This window comes from Phodopus roborovskii, unplaced genomic scaffold, assembly GCF_943737965.1.
Source record: "Phodopus roborovskii unplaced genomic scaffold, PHOROB, whole genome shotgun sequence".
Lineage (NCBI taxonomy): Eukaryota > Metazoa > Chordata > Mammalia > Rodentia > Cricetidae > Phodopus > Phodopus roborovskii.
This window is the reverse complement of record NW_026126470.1, coordinates 16,045,149-16,060,643: the sequence shown is the minus strand read 5'-3', so window position 1 is coordinate 16,060,643 and position 15,495 is coordinate 16,045,149. Positions and strand designations below refer to the sequence as shown.

Sequence of the window (15,495 nt, the reverse complement as noted above, 5' to 3'; positions counted from 1 at the left end):
TCAAGTAAGTTTCAACCTATGTGATTCTTTGGGCACTTAGATCATTGTGCATTCTTACTTTATCCTACAACCAAGATAACAGCATCTTGTGTTTCACTTTCTCTTTAGGAATTTAAATTAAGAAATAATGTGCAGGGCTAGGCTTTCTCAAAGAAGCTTCCCATATATCCAAAGCCTCCTGATACATCTATGTTTATTCTTCCTGGAACATTGTGAGTTCAAGAGGGAATCCCTTTTTAACACACAAACACACACAGACAAGAAACACACACACACACACACACACACACACACACATACACACACACACACACACACACACATGGGTATATGCACTGGATTTCATTCATGGAAAAAATTGTTTATAATAGAAATAACCACAGTTTCAGGGTGATGCCCAAATTGAATGGCCCTCTACCTTGCAGAAATCTGTAACTCCCTGAGGAGACTATTATGCTTTAAAAGGAGCCTACCTAAGAACCTAGGGAAGGAGGTAAGTGAATCTTTTGTTTTCTTGGTATCCAGCCAGCCAGAACTCTTACATACATCTATCTCAACAGTATGCTTTATGCTTTTTTTTTTTTTTGTGAAATTGTCAGGAAAATTAATCATTTAGGCTTTGAATTTTTGGAACCTATCTTCCTGAATGATCACTGCCAACACTGACCCCTGTTATTTATACAAGGCAAACTGATTAAGATTCTACTGTAATATTCTAAATTATGTAGGAGATGTGCTTGTGGGCCTAGGCCATCACTATTTGAGTGTGTATAGGAAATACATCACAGACCTCAGGTAAGGCAGGACATCATAGGAGAAGTTAATAGGAAAGATTTTTAATTTCACATGTAGGCTTGAAAGAAATTCAAAAAGTCTGGAAGACAGAGTTTCTATAGAGCAAGGGTTAGTTAACAGGGGATGCAGGTATTCAGTAAATTACTCTCCAAAGCCTGAAGTGAAGCCACCAGAGTCAGGTTCCTAGGATTGTTTACTGTCTGCCCTTGCCACAGGTTATAGAATTTAGCCCCTCCCACAGACTACTTTCTGTAAATTTCCCTCCCCAGGGCTGAATAAAAGGAGCCTGGTTTGAAAGGCCAAAGATAAAGAGGGACTATCAAATCAAGCTCATTTACAGTTGACTCATGCTATTCTTGCAAAATACCGAGTCCTGCAGATCTTAATAGAATGATGTCTTCTCTTTTGGTCATCTGTTTTCCACGAGACCTTTCAGAGATGGAGTATGTGATGTCCCTGATTTTATTTATTTTGTTTTTTTTAATTATTTATTTATTTTTCTTATTTTACATATCGATCCCAGTTCCCTCTCTCTCCCTCCCTCCCTCTCTTCCTCCCTCCCACACTTCCCCCCCCCAATCACCCTCCCATCCCATTCAGCCCTCACACTCCACAGGGAGGGTTATGCCTTCCAGGAGGGATCAACAAAATCTGTCAAGTCATTTGGAGTAGGGACTAGGCCCTCCCTCCTGTCTCTAGGTTAAGGGAGTATCCCTCCAGGGGGAATGTGCTCCCAAGTCCTTTCCTGCACCAGGGATACAGTCTGGTTCCACAGTCAGAGGTCCCTTAGGCTTCCCATGCCTCTTAACTAAGATCCATGTTCATGGGGTCTGAGTCAGTCCAATGCTGGGTTCCCAGCTATCAGTCTGGGGGTCCATGAGCTCCCCCTTGTTCAGGTCAGCTGTCTTTGTGGGTTTCTTTAGCCTGGTCTTGTCTACATTTTCTTATAACTCTTCCCTCTCTGCATCTGGATTCCAGTTTGGCTCAGTGTTTAGCTGTGGATATCTGCTTCTGTTTCCATCAGCTACTAGATGAGGGCTCCATGATGGTAGACATGTCCCTGATATTAAAGTTCTTGCAAGGTACTTCCCCATTGCCATGCTCAAATGAGCACTTGAGGTATAGTCAGCACTGTTTTGGATTGTTTCTTTTCTTTGAATATTATTATTCTACCTTTTATTATTTTCTTCTCTTTTTATTAAATATTTCCATGTATGTCCTGACTAGTTTCCCCTCCCTCCTCTCCTCCTATTCTCTCCCCCACCTCCCTTCTGCTCCTCCCATCCAGTCCTGCTTCTGTTCAGAAAGGGGACTGCCTCCCGTGGGATCTATAACTGGTCTGAGTCTTAGTTGTCTCATTAAAGTGTGGGGGCAAATGACTGTATATGACCAAGCATACAGGCTTGAAAAAGGCACAACCATGAAGGCAATGTGGGCGTGTCTAGACCCAGTCTAAAGGATCTGATTTCAAAACCATTCATAAATTAAACAAGTAAAACATCATAACATAAAAACCGTAACCTAGAAGCAATAAGACACTTCTATTTAATTTTATTCATTACCTTATAGTGGTAAAGGCAGAGATGTGGAAGGAAGTCCTCAGACAATAAATGTCTTCAGAACACATCCACCAGACAGAAATTCCCCATGGTAACTACTTTTCTGCCAAGTGTGATTTGGCTTTCACAGTTACTGAATCCATGTTTGGTGGATCAAAGAATCACTTGTATAATTCTAATTTTAATTTTCCAAAATATATGCTTTTCACTTTCTCACTTCACTGCAATTTCTCCAAACATTTGACTCACCATCCATGACACAAATAGGAAGTGGCCATGTACACCCTGTCCTATACTTGTGTTGTCTTGCATCTGTTATAAAAACCCTTGAGGTAGCCTGTGAAAGCAAAGTACCAAGAGGATACTTTCGCAATTTCCTTCTTTCGCACATATCTGAAGCAACACATGACCCAGTGGTTGACCCTAATCATGACCAGCAGTTAGGTGTGCTCAGTGTTGATCTTCCACCTCCATCATGTACCGTTGACTGGTGACTTCCGGACTTACTGGCGCATTTCCGTCCATTCATTAAATCTCTGAATTGTAGAATTCCCTAACATACAAGTAAATTAATGGAAGCATTTGCTACATGATATCTTCTAAAGGTAAAGTACAGTAACACTGTTACATTGTAATAAGAGCTCTAGCATCTTATATTTCAATTGCCAAAGAACATTTTTTCCTAAGTAAAAGATTGGAAATTACTTCTCTCATCTATAAAACTGAAACAAAATATTGACTTTATTTACAATTTAAATAGACCTTATGGTAATGGTGCTGATCAAAAGCCTAGAAATATATATAAACAATGTTTATATGGAATTCTTAAGTATCATATTGCTTACTTTGAAAAAAATCTTATACTCTGATAATTTCATATGTGCATACTATTAATCCTGATTTATACACACATACACACGCACACGCACACACACATACACACACACACATATCTGATTTCCCGTCTCACTTCCTTTCCTCTGGGATCCCCAGCTGATACCTCTCAATTCCATGCCCTTTTATCTTCTTTTATAATCTAAGTCCAATTAAGTATATGTATATATATATATATATATGGACCGTTTGCCAATAGCCATGTCCATAAAGGAAGTATACATACATATATACATATGTATATGCCTTAAGTCCAAAAGAAATACATTCAGACATATGTGTGTGCGTGCATGCGTGCATGTGTATCCAGCAGCAAGTACAATGATTCTCTGGCTCTTACACTATTTTCACAACACCTCCCCTGTGTCCCTGGACCCAGCTATAGGGTTGCATTGAGGTTAGCCACCCAAAGTCTCCTATTCTCTACATGTTTACCAGCTGTGGATCTTTGCAGTAAGCACAATATGCTACAAAAGGAAGCTTTTTGATGGGAAGAGAAAGCTACATTTGGATATGAGAATATGCATTTAAGATACAGTTAGAAATTATATTGGTTCAGGAAAACGACAGGAGTAGGCTCTTCTCTAGAGTCCATGACTTCTGCAGCCACAGGCACTTCATTACGTTTACAGAATCAGGCATAGATTTCCTCCTATTGAGCAAGCCCGAAGTCCAATGAGATAGTTGTTGGTACCCTAAAATAACTGTGCCACTATTGTAACCAATAGGCAGTTTTTGTTTGCTTGTTGTTTGTTTTTGTTTTGTTTTGTTTTTTTTTTTCTGGGAAAGTAATTTTTGGCAGCTGCGTAGCACCATCTGACACTATTAGAGCTAACCCTCAGGGAAAAGGCTTCCAGAACAGTTCTAATGGGTTCATCTAAGTCCTGTATCTGGTATATTCATCAATATGATATTACCTTCAAATTCTGGGAGCTAACAAAGGGTACTGACAATAGTAGATATTGTTTTGTGAGTCTCTTTGACATGTCCCTACCAACAATCAAGAACTCACAAGGGTTGTTTCTCATGACTGGCACAGGGGTTTATTAGGAAGTATATAGCTTTGGGGGACCATTACTATAACATGTAGTATGACCTCATTTAAACTGTACACACACACACACACACTTGTGGTTACCAGAGATGTAAGCATTTACAATATTTTAGTTGTCATTATAAAAATATAAACTATAGCAAATGCTGTGTGATATTTCACATTCGTCTGGTATCCCCAGTAGTTATTGATATAAAACTATTTGGAAGTGATATTGCATAAGAGTAGCGTACCTTGGCACTGGCTTTTATTCTCAATGAAACTTCCATACCGTGGGTTCTGCTACCTATCTCTCTCATCTAACTGATCAACTTCCATTACTGAATTAAACTTGTATCTACTAGACAAAGCACAAAGAACACAAATGTTGAGGTAAGGGAAGAATCTTTTCATGACTTTCAATTTCTTAGATAAAGAGTTAGCTTACCACTGTAGGTTAACTGAGGCCACCCATAAAGTTTCCAGAAAGGTTCACTTCTTGGAAATTACCGGGCCTTGGAGTTATAAGGGTTTCTGTTGTTATTCCCCTGTCAGTATTCTGAAAATACTCACTCTTAATACTCAAAAGACCTCAATAACTGGAGCAGCCTATTAACTATAATCCTCATAAGTGTATTTTATTTAACCAATTCTATGGTGGGGTATAAAATATTGTAATATTCTTCTTAGTGAAGAGGTTTGATATATTGTCCAACAGCACATAGTGGGTACTCAATTTACTATTTCTTAAGTGACTTAGCAAATTCTAACTGGGCCTCAAGGAAGAAGGCACAGAGGTAATAGGGAAACTGAGAAAGAGGAGCCGAAGCTTTGGTACCTGGATGCTCTTACTGAGAATACCTCACTATTGTTTTAACCCAAGTAACTGATAAACAGAAACTTGTCTTGAAGCATCTGGCTAAGGCAGAGCCAGCGTTCAAAGCACACTGCACAGGCACTTCTGGTAAAGCTTCTTTTTGTATGACAGCATGAGCTTCTCCCATTTACTTCTGGACAACTGGGTTTGGCTTTTAATAAAACCTTTAAGATGTGTTGGTGCTATTCTAGGCTTTCTTAGTTGACACTATATGCCTTATTTGAAGGAAGCACTGATCAGTCTGTGAGGTCATCTACCAACCAGCAATTTTCAGAATACAGAATTATACTATGTAGCAGGAAGTGTTTCATTTTTTAAATCAGGGGTTTATAGCAACGGTATGCTTGCTTTTTAAAAAGGTAACCTAAGCATAGTCATTTATATGTGGAGTTATAATCCTATTTATAGCTAGGTAAATTTAACCTATACTTTGTAGTATAGGGATAACGTTAGGAAAATTAGTAAAAATTAATATAATTTATATCAAATTGATCTTTGTTTAGAAATGTAAAATTATATATTTAAAAACACACACATGTAGCATTAAAGAAAAATGGGCAATGAACTTGAAAGGGAGCAAGGGCAGGTACCTGGGAAAGTTTGGAAGGAGGAAGGGGAGAAATGATGTAATTATAACATCAAAGAATGAAAAATTACAGAACTATAAAATTAAATTCTCAAAATAGTCTCTTATTTTTGATAATGAAAATCTACACTATTCCGTTTGATTCCGTTTAGATATTTTCCTCTTGTACCTTCCCATTTAATATGCTAAATTCTTCAATTTTTTAAATATAAACTGAGAAAATAAGTTTTGTTTTTGGCTTTAATGTAGTCATGCCAAAGGTATGAGATAGGAAACATATCATAGTATACAGCACTGAGAAGACAGTAGAGTTGCCAAATAATTATGGTAATGTAGGAGAGGAAAAAAAAAAAAAAAAAAGAAACCTTTACCCAAGTAGACACTGAAGTCACATCCTGACCAAAGGAGGAAGTGCCACACCACAGGGCTCAGAGCTATCTGATGCTGCGCATCTCAGACAGCAGCTGCTGTTGTCTGTTTTCAGTTGTCTCTGTAACAGCAGAACCTACTGACTAGAGGCGGCCCACATTCAAAATGCTAAAAAGGAAGCCATCCAATGCCTCAGAGAAGGAGAAACACCAAAAACCGAAGGTAAGTTAAGTTCTAGCATTGTTAAATAAACCAAAACTTCTTACTAGAAAGTACACGTACACACATACAATACAAACATAACACACACACACCATATACACACCCCACACACATACACATACCATATATACACACACACATATTCACATATACAACTCACTTCTCAAACATACACACATTCAAACATACACACATACTGACAACATACATACATGTGGATGCATACACACATACACACATACAAGCTACATATCACCCCCACCACCACCACACACACATAACATTTTTGTCTGTCATTCAGTTAATTCACAGAACCTATGGAAAAATTCACCTGGCAAAATTAGATGCCAATAGGCAATTATGGTCTCACAATTGTGTATTAGATTCAATTCTTTGTTGGTAGCTAAGTTTCGGTTCAGATAACGTTAAGGAAATCTGTTTGGTGATCTCTGCTTAAGCCATTACTATCATGGACTCTCTTTGCACAGTTTTCATTACTGAGGTGTTCAATGTCTTCCCAGAGTACTCAATAAATTATTTTATCTGTTAAATTTTAGTCATTTAAAATAGGAAATTGTAAAGACTGTAATATGGAGATTTCGGGGGTTAATTTTTCTTTTTATATTTTGAATGTTATTCTACAGTATCCTGTTGTAGAAATGAATTTATACACTGTCACTAGAGAAAGTATTGTGTCCTATTTTGAGAAGCAACAGAATTAGTAAATTTGATAAGCCAGACTTAATGTAGAATGTTTTTTTATTCTTTCTCTTGATGATAATTGCCACTGAAAAAGGCATAGAGTAATCCAAATTTAATTTTATTAAAGTACTATATTTGTTTATCTGTAACATTAATTTATTTAGTATAGAATTACGATGTCAGAACTGTTCTGCTATGTGTATACATTTCTAAAGTTTCTCAACTAAAGGAAAATTTAATGTTTTTCAATGTTTGTGAGATAAATAGTAGTAGATTCTGAACATTTTTAAAGAGTTGATATTTTCTTCTTGGCTTTTATTTGTCATTGCCAAAGAAACAGTTTAGAAATTGTGTCCTTCTGAATTGAGGTGTCATGTGACATTGCTCAGTGTTTTGAAACCCTCTTTTTTTTTAATTGAAATAAAAAGAGAATAAATTATTTTGTAATGTAGGAAATAATTTTCAATATTACACTTTTTCGAAAAAAAAATCCAGTAAAGTTTAGACAAGCCTCGTATAAAAGTATAGCAGAATAATATATTGCAAATTCTGCCTTTTTCCTACTAAAACGGAAATTCAAAGCAACATATCCCAAAATATACCAAAATCTTTTTCAAAGTTTCACTTATATTTCCTCATGTGATTACTTGTATGTAAAATAACTCTGATTAAATGAAATAAATATTCAGCTGGAAATAGCTTTCAGAAAGATTACAAAAATTAAAATAAAGCAGTACTTTTCCTCTTAAATGTCTCAAATATGACATCTGGTTATTTCAAAGGACTGCATTACACAGTGTGTTGTCAGTATATTCATGTCACGAAATTGTTTTCAAATGATCTTTTATTGTTTGCAATGGGCTTAATCAAAGCAATTACTATAACACATGTGAACTATCAGTCATTTTATTGACTTCCTCATATATAAAATAAAAATACACTAAATGCACCTGAGAATAAAATAGATCACAAAAATATCCACACAGAAAATATGTAAACATATGAATTTAAAATTTTTTGTTATGGAACTAATAGTCTGCCAATTATAGCAACTATGTATAAGGAACAACTCCTATTATTCAATTTTATTTTACCAAAGAAAAGTTTTGCATATTTTATGCATAAACGGTGTAATCCAGAAGGGATGACAAGAACAGATTTCATTCTGATTCCTACTGACAGATGGCTAGTAGAAGGAGTACTCCTCCATATACAAATAACCCCATATATAAGACTGGAGTGTGACTCTGGTCTAAGAAAGTCTCAACAGAGCTACCCAGAAACTTGCCTGAAATGCTGGATATTACTGTTTGCACTGTGAGTTGTGCTCTCAAGACTATGGAGGGGATTCCAGGAGTTCGGCTTAGTGTTTAGCTGTGGGTGTCTGCTACTCCTGGAATCCAGTTGCAGAGAGGAAGGAGTGATGAACAAAGGGGTCAAGACTAGGTTGGAGAAACCCACAGAAACTGCTGACCTGAACAAAGCTGGAGCTTGTGGACTCTAGTCTGACATCTGAGAAACCAGTTTAGGACTGACCCAGACTCCCTGAATGTGGGTGTTAGTTAGGCGGACTGGGCAGTCTATGGGGCCTCTGGTTGTGACTCAGTATTTATCCCTAATACACGAATGGACCTTGGGAGCCCATCTCAAATAGAGGGATACTCTCTCAGCCTAGACACATGGAGGAGGGCCTAGGCCCTGCTCCAAATGGTATGGCAGACTTTGAAGATCCCCCATGGAAGGTCTCACTCTCCCTAGGGAGCAGAAGAGAGATGGGATGGGAGTTGAGGGGGGAACAAGGAAGAAGAGGAGGGAAAGGGACTTGGGATTGACATGTAAAACAAGCTTGCTTCAAATTTACATTTAAAAAAATGTAAAAAAAAAAAAAAAAGAGTATGGAGGGGATTTTTTTTCTTTTATTGTATCATCATAATAAAATGAGTGAAATGTTATCTAACCATCTGGTGTAATTTAAATCTATAAATTTAGGACTGTGGATGTAGCTAGATGGCACAGCACGGAAAGTGTCCATAGGTTTCATCCTCCAGTACCACAACAGGAGAAATCTATGATACCCAAAGTTACCTTAAATAAAAACTAATGACTTTTTAAAATGTAAATAGAATACCAGTGGTACTGAATTAGGTGACATTAAGAATTTCTGGGAGGCTATTGCATAGTAAGATGACTATATGTAATTAAAATGAAGCATCTTCTATTGAAATGCTAAGTTGGGGGTTCAGTCTATTAAGTGCTGTCTATGCAAGCATTTTATCATTAGAACCTATGTAAAAAAAAAAAAAAAAGCAGTGTGGTATTTTATGCTCCCAGCCCCAGCACTGGGAGGTAGATACAGGTATAATCCTGGAGCAGGCTGGACAGTCAGCCTAGCCTAACCAGCAAGACCATGGACTTTCTAACCAGGGAGAACCACTGTTTCAAAAACCAAGACAGAGAGTGACCTAGGAGGAATAACACCTGAGGCTGCCCAGTGGCTTCTATGCATACATGCACATACATGTAAAGCACCTGCACGCATGCCCACATGCCCCCCCCACACACGAAATAAATCTATGGGTGTTTGAGAAGGGTTATGTTTAAACATTTATAAAAATTATGTATGTACCAAAACATGTGATAGCCAGACCATGCACAAATTTTATTTTCCTATATATCAGGTAAAAATAAAGAAATAGACTTTGTCATTAGTATTTTCTAATAAGTCTTCAAGTTGTGACATTGAAATATCCATGAATGCAATATGCAATGGATTTTAGAGAATACTATATACAAAATGATGTGTTATTTTCTTTTGTTTATAATAACCAATAAATAAGCCAATGAGGAAAACTTTAAAACAAATAATATAGTTTTCCTACATCTTATTTTATTATTTATCATGTACCTCTCTTGTAACGAGTTCGGTTTTTCTGCCCGCCACCACCTGCTCTTGTTCTGCCGCCAAGCCCGCCCCCGCCTGCTCTTGTTCCGCCACCAAGCCGCCAGCCCCAAATAATACACAGAGACTCTGTATTTGATACAATACTGTTGGCCCTGTTACTTGTTTCTTATCGGCTAGCTCTGCCTTAATTATTAACCCATTTCTGCTGATCTATGTATTTCTCTTACTGGGGATCCGGCGGCATACTGCTTTCTTCAGACTCTCCATCTTGACTCCTCCTTACTACTTCCTCTTTCCTCCTTGTCTCCTAGTCCCTCCTATCTTCCTTTCCTATTGGCCAACAGTGCTTTATTATTAACCAGTATGAGAAACATATACAGAATGACATCTCCCATCACTCTCTTTTATACACTTTCTCAATTTTGCTAAGTTTATTTTACTTTAGTAGTTTATATGCAAGATGAATATCATCGTAATATGTTATTAAACAATAAAAATATAGGTTGAGAGTGAGAAACCAATGTTCTTCCATATTGGGTACCCAAAAGTATCTGAAGACATATTATAAAGTACCTAACTATATATAAAATAAAAGATTAATAATTTTTTACAAATTTAGTGTGCCCCAGAATTCCATCTGGCATGTAGGTAATTTCCAAATAAAAATGAAACTTGATGAACAGTGGCTATGCATTCTACATTTATGTTAGTTGAAAATAACCTTGCTTTGCACACCATACTTCCTTCTTGAGTTTTATTCTTACTCTTTTAGCACTAGTGCTCAAGGCTGACAGCAATGTAGAGACTTGTAAGCATATCCATATACAGACTCAATAACCTTTTATCTATACTGTTTATGTGATCTATAAATGCTCAAATAATTATAGGACATAGTCTTTCTTGGGTTTATCTAACATGTTTATTTTTGCTGTCTGTGTTTATTATCTAACAGTTGCTCTACATGGGTTTTCTACTCTATTTACTACTTGCTAGAGCTCTGTTAGAGAACAGTTCTTATCGAGCTTCATAAATAGGGGCAAAGGCACTTAAAAGATTGCATATATTTAACAAAATCAATTTCCTTAACAGTACATGTAGACATAAAAAATATGTTATATAAAAGAACATATGATACCAATTTCCACTACTTCAACACTGGATGTTGTACTGCTACTATCTCTGTTTTAAATGCCAGATGAATTTTTAAAAGACCAGACAGAATCCATCTTTAAGAGCATTTGTACTTTGAAAAGGAATTTAGGGTCCCTCTCATTCTCCAAATAAATTCAGGAATTGTACCTATGAAATTTCTCTATGTACTATATCTGCCCAAATTTAAGGACTTAGAATTGTGCACATTTTTTTTCTTAATTGCCAAGTGGTTTCAAAATATTGTTATTTGCTTAGCTTTCCAATGTAGCAGGCTCTTGACTGATATTTGGAAAATGAAAAGTTTCATGAGTCTATTCATGTGATTCTTGGTAGGAAGTTGTTTGTATGTGTTTAAATCCAGCTTTTGTTCATTTCTGAGCGTTATAGAATAACTCCAATATGCTCAAGGCTGTGCAAGATCCTTAGAAAGCTTATTATTGTTCTCTCATGGTCAACCTTTGTTCCAGGTGAGGGAACATGCTAGAAAGTTTGAAAAGAAAAATGGAATGGACCACACAGATGAAATTTGGAACTGTAATTAGGACAAAGCAGCCTTAATATGTCCAGGATGGTAATCTGTGTAAATGCATTTTAACAGGCATCTTCTCTGAGTTAAGGAGATTCAATACCACTGTCATTGTAAAGGGAAACATTGAAATAATGGCACTTCTTGAAATAGCTTTTTTAAAAAGGTTCTTTTTAATCTAAAGTGCATACAAAATGAGACACCATTAGTGTCACAGATGCTAATTTTCACTAGCAGTGACTGAAGTGGCATTCTTTCCCATTTGCATTGGATCCCAGCAATGATGAGAGGTGATGAGTTGATTATGAGCTGTTTTCACTGCACTGCCCGCTGTGCAAATTTATGCTCCTAGACAGGGATGACACATAGCTGTGGCATTAAAGAGCTGTCTGCATTGCTTTTTTGTATCCAGACTGTTAAAATGCACTTTAACTCTTATTTAACCAGGTACAGGAGAATGGAGGTCATCTTCACGACCTGGTACTGACTCGAACAAGACACTGCATGAGGAGCCTATGTCCATTAATTGTTTTGTTAATTCCTTGAGAATTTTATACAATACATTTGATCATGCCACCCCCCCCCCCGCCAAGTCCTCCCAGATACAGCACAGGAATTATATCTGTCTAAAATTCAGCATTTAGAATGGTGCTAAATTTTTCTTACTGGTCAAAAATAATCATTTGTATCTTTTTTTTTTTCATACTCACCAAGTCCAGTTTGTGTTGTCCATATATTCATTGGGTTGGGGTTATCCGCTAAGATGTGGTTGACCTACCAGGGGAATCAATTAAAGGAAATTGACTCTCCCTCCCTCTGAAGCCATCAATGGCCCATAGCTCCTTAGTTAGGGGAGGGAGTTTGTGAAAGTATGCCCACCATGCCAGACAGTTGGTGAGCTTTATCTCCTACAGGTCCTGTGTAGACAAACACAGGTGCTATGAGTTCATGAAGCAGGGGGTTTGCCGTGGCTAGAAGACACTGGTTTCTTCTGTTTTTTCCCAACATCTGACTCATACTATCTTTCTATTCGCTCTTCTATATTGGCCCCTAGAGCTTTGTGTGGGGGGTGATACAGATGTTCCAATTTGTGGCTGAACAATCCTCTGACAATCTGAAAATTCATCTCTGAGGAGTTTCTGCATTAAGCACCACCCACTGCATACAGATTCCTCTCTGAGGAAGTCTGAGAGCTGCACTGGTCTATTGGTACAAATATAAGCATTTCGAGGACAGTTTGGTATTATGGCCACTTCAGAGGAGGACTTCCAGGGTCACTACTGTGGCCTGTAAACTCCTCAACCATCAGTTCTTGAGAAGATTTACAGTATGAGGCATAACTTTCTCCTGTGAAGTAGGCCTCAAATTCAGTCAGAAAAAAGTTTGTTATGCAGCTAACATCTGTGCCTCCATTTCATTAATAGACATATCTGACCTTGTTGTTGATTAATGTAGTTCATGGGGTTGACAGTTAGGTAGACTGTTGATAACTTCATATCCCACAGCACACAGAGTAATTTACAGTATTCTAAGAACTAGCTCAGTGGGAGGAAGATTCCTGGTCAGTACTAACTGCATTTTCCAATATCCTTTCACCAAAATGTGTGGTGTCTACAGAAATAGGGTATTATCATCAAGTTCTGGTAGACAGCCAAGAGGACTGGTGATAGCCTATACTGTCTGGGGGATCTCCAGAACATCCCTGACCAACACCTCAAAGGAGGCATCCCACATCTGGTACCATAAACTTCAAAAATCTTTCCAAGACCTTGATGAGGTGGCATTATTCTTCCATTATATAGAGAGCAGTGTAATCCTGTACATATGGAATATTTTATTCAAGGTTAAAAATTATTTTGGATTTCACATGATAGTGCTTCTATAGCCAGATCTGTGCTGTTTTTCCTTGAGTTTAATTTTAGGATACTAATTTAGATAAATCCAGTTAACTATAATTTTTCAGTAGTAAGAGTTAAAAAAAAGTTTAGATCCATCAAGGGAAAGTAGTATCTTGAGAGGGCTGTTGAAAAGACTTAGAACCTATCTTTTATCAGTACAGATGGCATCCCTTTGAGCAGTACACACACTTTTAATGCATCAAATATTAACATTGCTACTATCCTACATCATCTTCATATTCAGCACGTGCCCATATTCTAAGGAGAAATTGCTGAAATGTATGTCTCACTGACTGAGAAAAACAAAAAACAAAAACAAAACAAAAACAAAACAAAACAAACAAACAAACAAACAAAAAACCACTACCACCACCAAAAAAGACCTGGCATTAACACACAACTTCTGGAGGGCTTTTGCCTGTTCCTTCAAAATACCTTAATTTCAGCCGGGCGGTGGTGGCACACACCTTTAATCCCAGCACTCAGGAGGCAGAGGCAGGTGGATCTCTGTGAGTTCCAGGCCAGCCTGGTCTACAGAGTGAGTTTCCCGTCAGGCTCAAAATCACAAAGCAATAGAGAAACCCTGTCTCGAAAAACCAAAAACAAAATAAAATTATTTCTACTGAATTTTATTTTAATTTTTAAGGTATGTCAATTGAAAGATAGATGAACTCATAGCTTATTCAGTTCATTGTTAAATGGATTAAAACTTTGAACTGTATTTTTTTCTTTTTTTTTTCCAGTGATGAACACTCTTTCCAACAGATCACTAATTCGCTTTAGATTTTCCTGTGTTATAGAATGTAAATCCAAAATTAAACTTTAATCTCAAGCAAGTAGCAAAGGATTTGGGGCCAAATAGATTGCCAATATTAAGAACATACTAAGTAAGTAAGCAGGAAATTCAAAAGATGGTGAGAAAAATCAGGAGAGCATAGCTTCCCTTTGTTCTAGGAGATGGATATGATATCCCATAAAAATGTACAGCCACTACCTTGACCACCAATGCACTCATCTCTCCCTTAAGTCTTTCTCTGAATTAGATAAATGGTTTCATTATCTACAGAGAATCAAGTCCATAAACAGTCTATCTAAGTTTCCAAGTATTACGAAACTAATCCATTTCTCCTACTAGCTAGTATTACAGACGCGGGTAGATTTTTACAAATAGGCCATTCACATTCACTTAGTAGAAAAACAAAACAAAACAGAACAAAACAAAAAACCAACTGTCTTCCATTAAGAAAAATGTTTTGAAACTGATGGTGGTAGTATGTGGGATCGTGCTTAGATAGATAAAGAAAGCCACTGTGTGTACAGTTAAGCCCACCTCATCCAATTCTTACATGTTAGGAGGCTTGGTTTCCAAAGAGGTCTGCAAGAGATGAGCTTGTCAGGGCTTCTAGTTTTCGCCAGTACATGGATGCCCCCATGTTGTCCTCTTCTGTGCATTTTTGCTCCAGGATGTCTTTTTGTATCACTGAAATAAATAAATAAGTAAATAAATAAATAAAATAATAAAGAAACCAGTAGGATTTGATTAGGGAACACCCAACGGTTATATTTTTTTAATGATCTCTTTGAAGTTCCTACCTTCACTTACAGTTACCTTCTGAAACTCTCAAGTTAGAAAGACAGCACAAAGATTTAGGAACAACACAGTTTAGCTACTAATAGTCCACCGGTGTTTCCATTAGTAGAGGTGAGGTTTGGATTTTAAGCTGCTTCATTTCTTGCAGTCATCTTTGGTTCCTTCCTTCTGATAGATGTCCCATACTTGACCTTTACTCCAGATTGCATTGCATGCTTCCCCTTTGCCACCACCCCCTCCCGCCCATTTCACACACTCCTTTTTCTCATGCAAATGTACCTCTGCTATATTCCTGTAGCTTCCGCAGGTTATCACTCAAAGCATCAAAGAGAAAAACCTGCTCTATACCCTGAGGCAGTGCTTTAGTATGACACATTAGGATCATCTGA

At 37.2% G+C, this 15,495-nt stretch overlaps 1 protein-coding gene and 1 long non-coding RNA gene across 2 annotated transcripts in view; one reads left to right on the top strand and one right to left on the bottom strand.

Annotated features, from left to right (window-relative positions):
- The first annotated feature begins 6,179 nt into the window (after positions 1-6,179).
- Samsn1 (SAM domain, SH3 domain and nuclear localization signals 1) overlaps positions 6,180-15,495 on the top strand; it is a 47,821-nt gene continuing 38,505 nt past the window's right edge. The window contains exon 1 of the mRNA XM_051191766.1: positions 6,180-6,335. Coding sequence (XP_051047723.1) covers positions 6,279-6,335 — 57 coding nt within the window. The 5' untranslated portion in view covers positions 6,180-6,278. The remainder of the gene's footprint in view (positions 6,336-15,495) is intronic.
- Positions 11,768-14,991, bottom strand: LOC127227440 (uncharacterized). Its single transcript, XR_007834988.1, has 2 exons — positions 14,846-14,991; positions 11,768-11,965 (listed from the first exon to the last, which is right to left on the bottom strand). It is a non-coding gene; the product is annotated as an uncharacterized LOC127227440 (long non-coding RNA).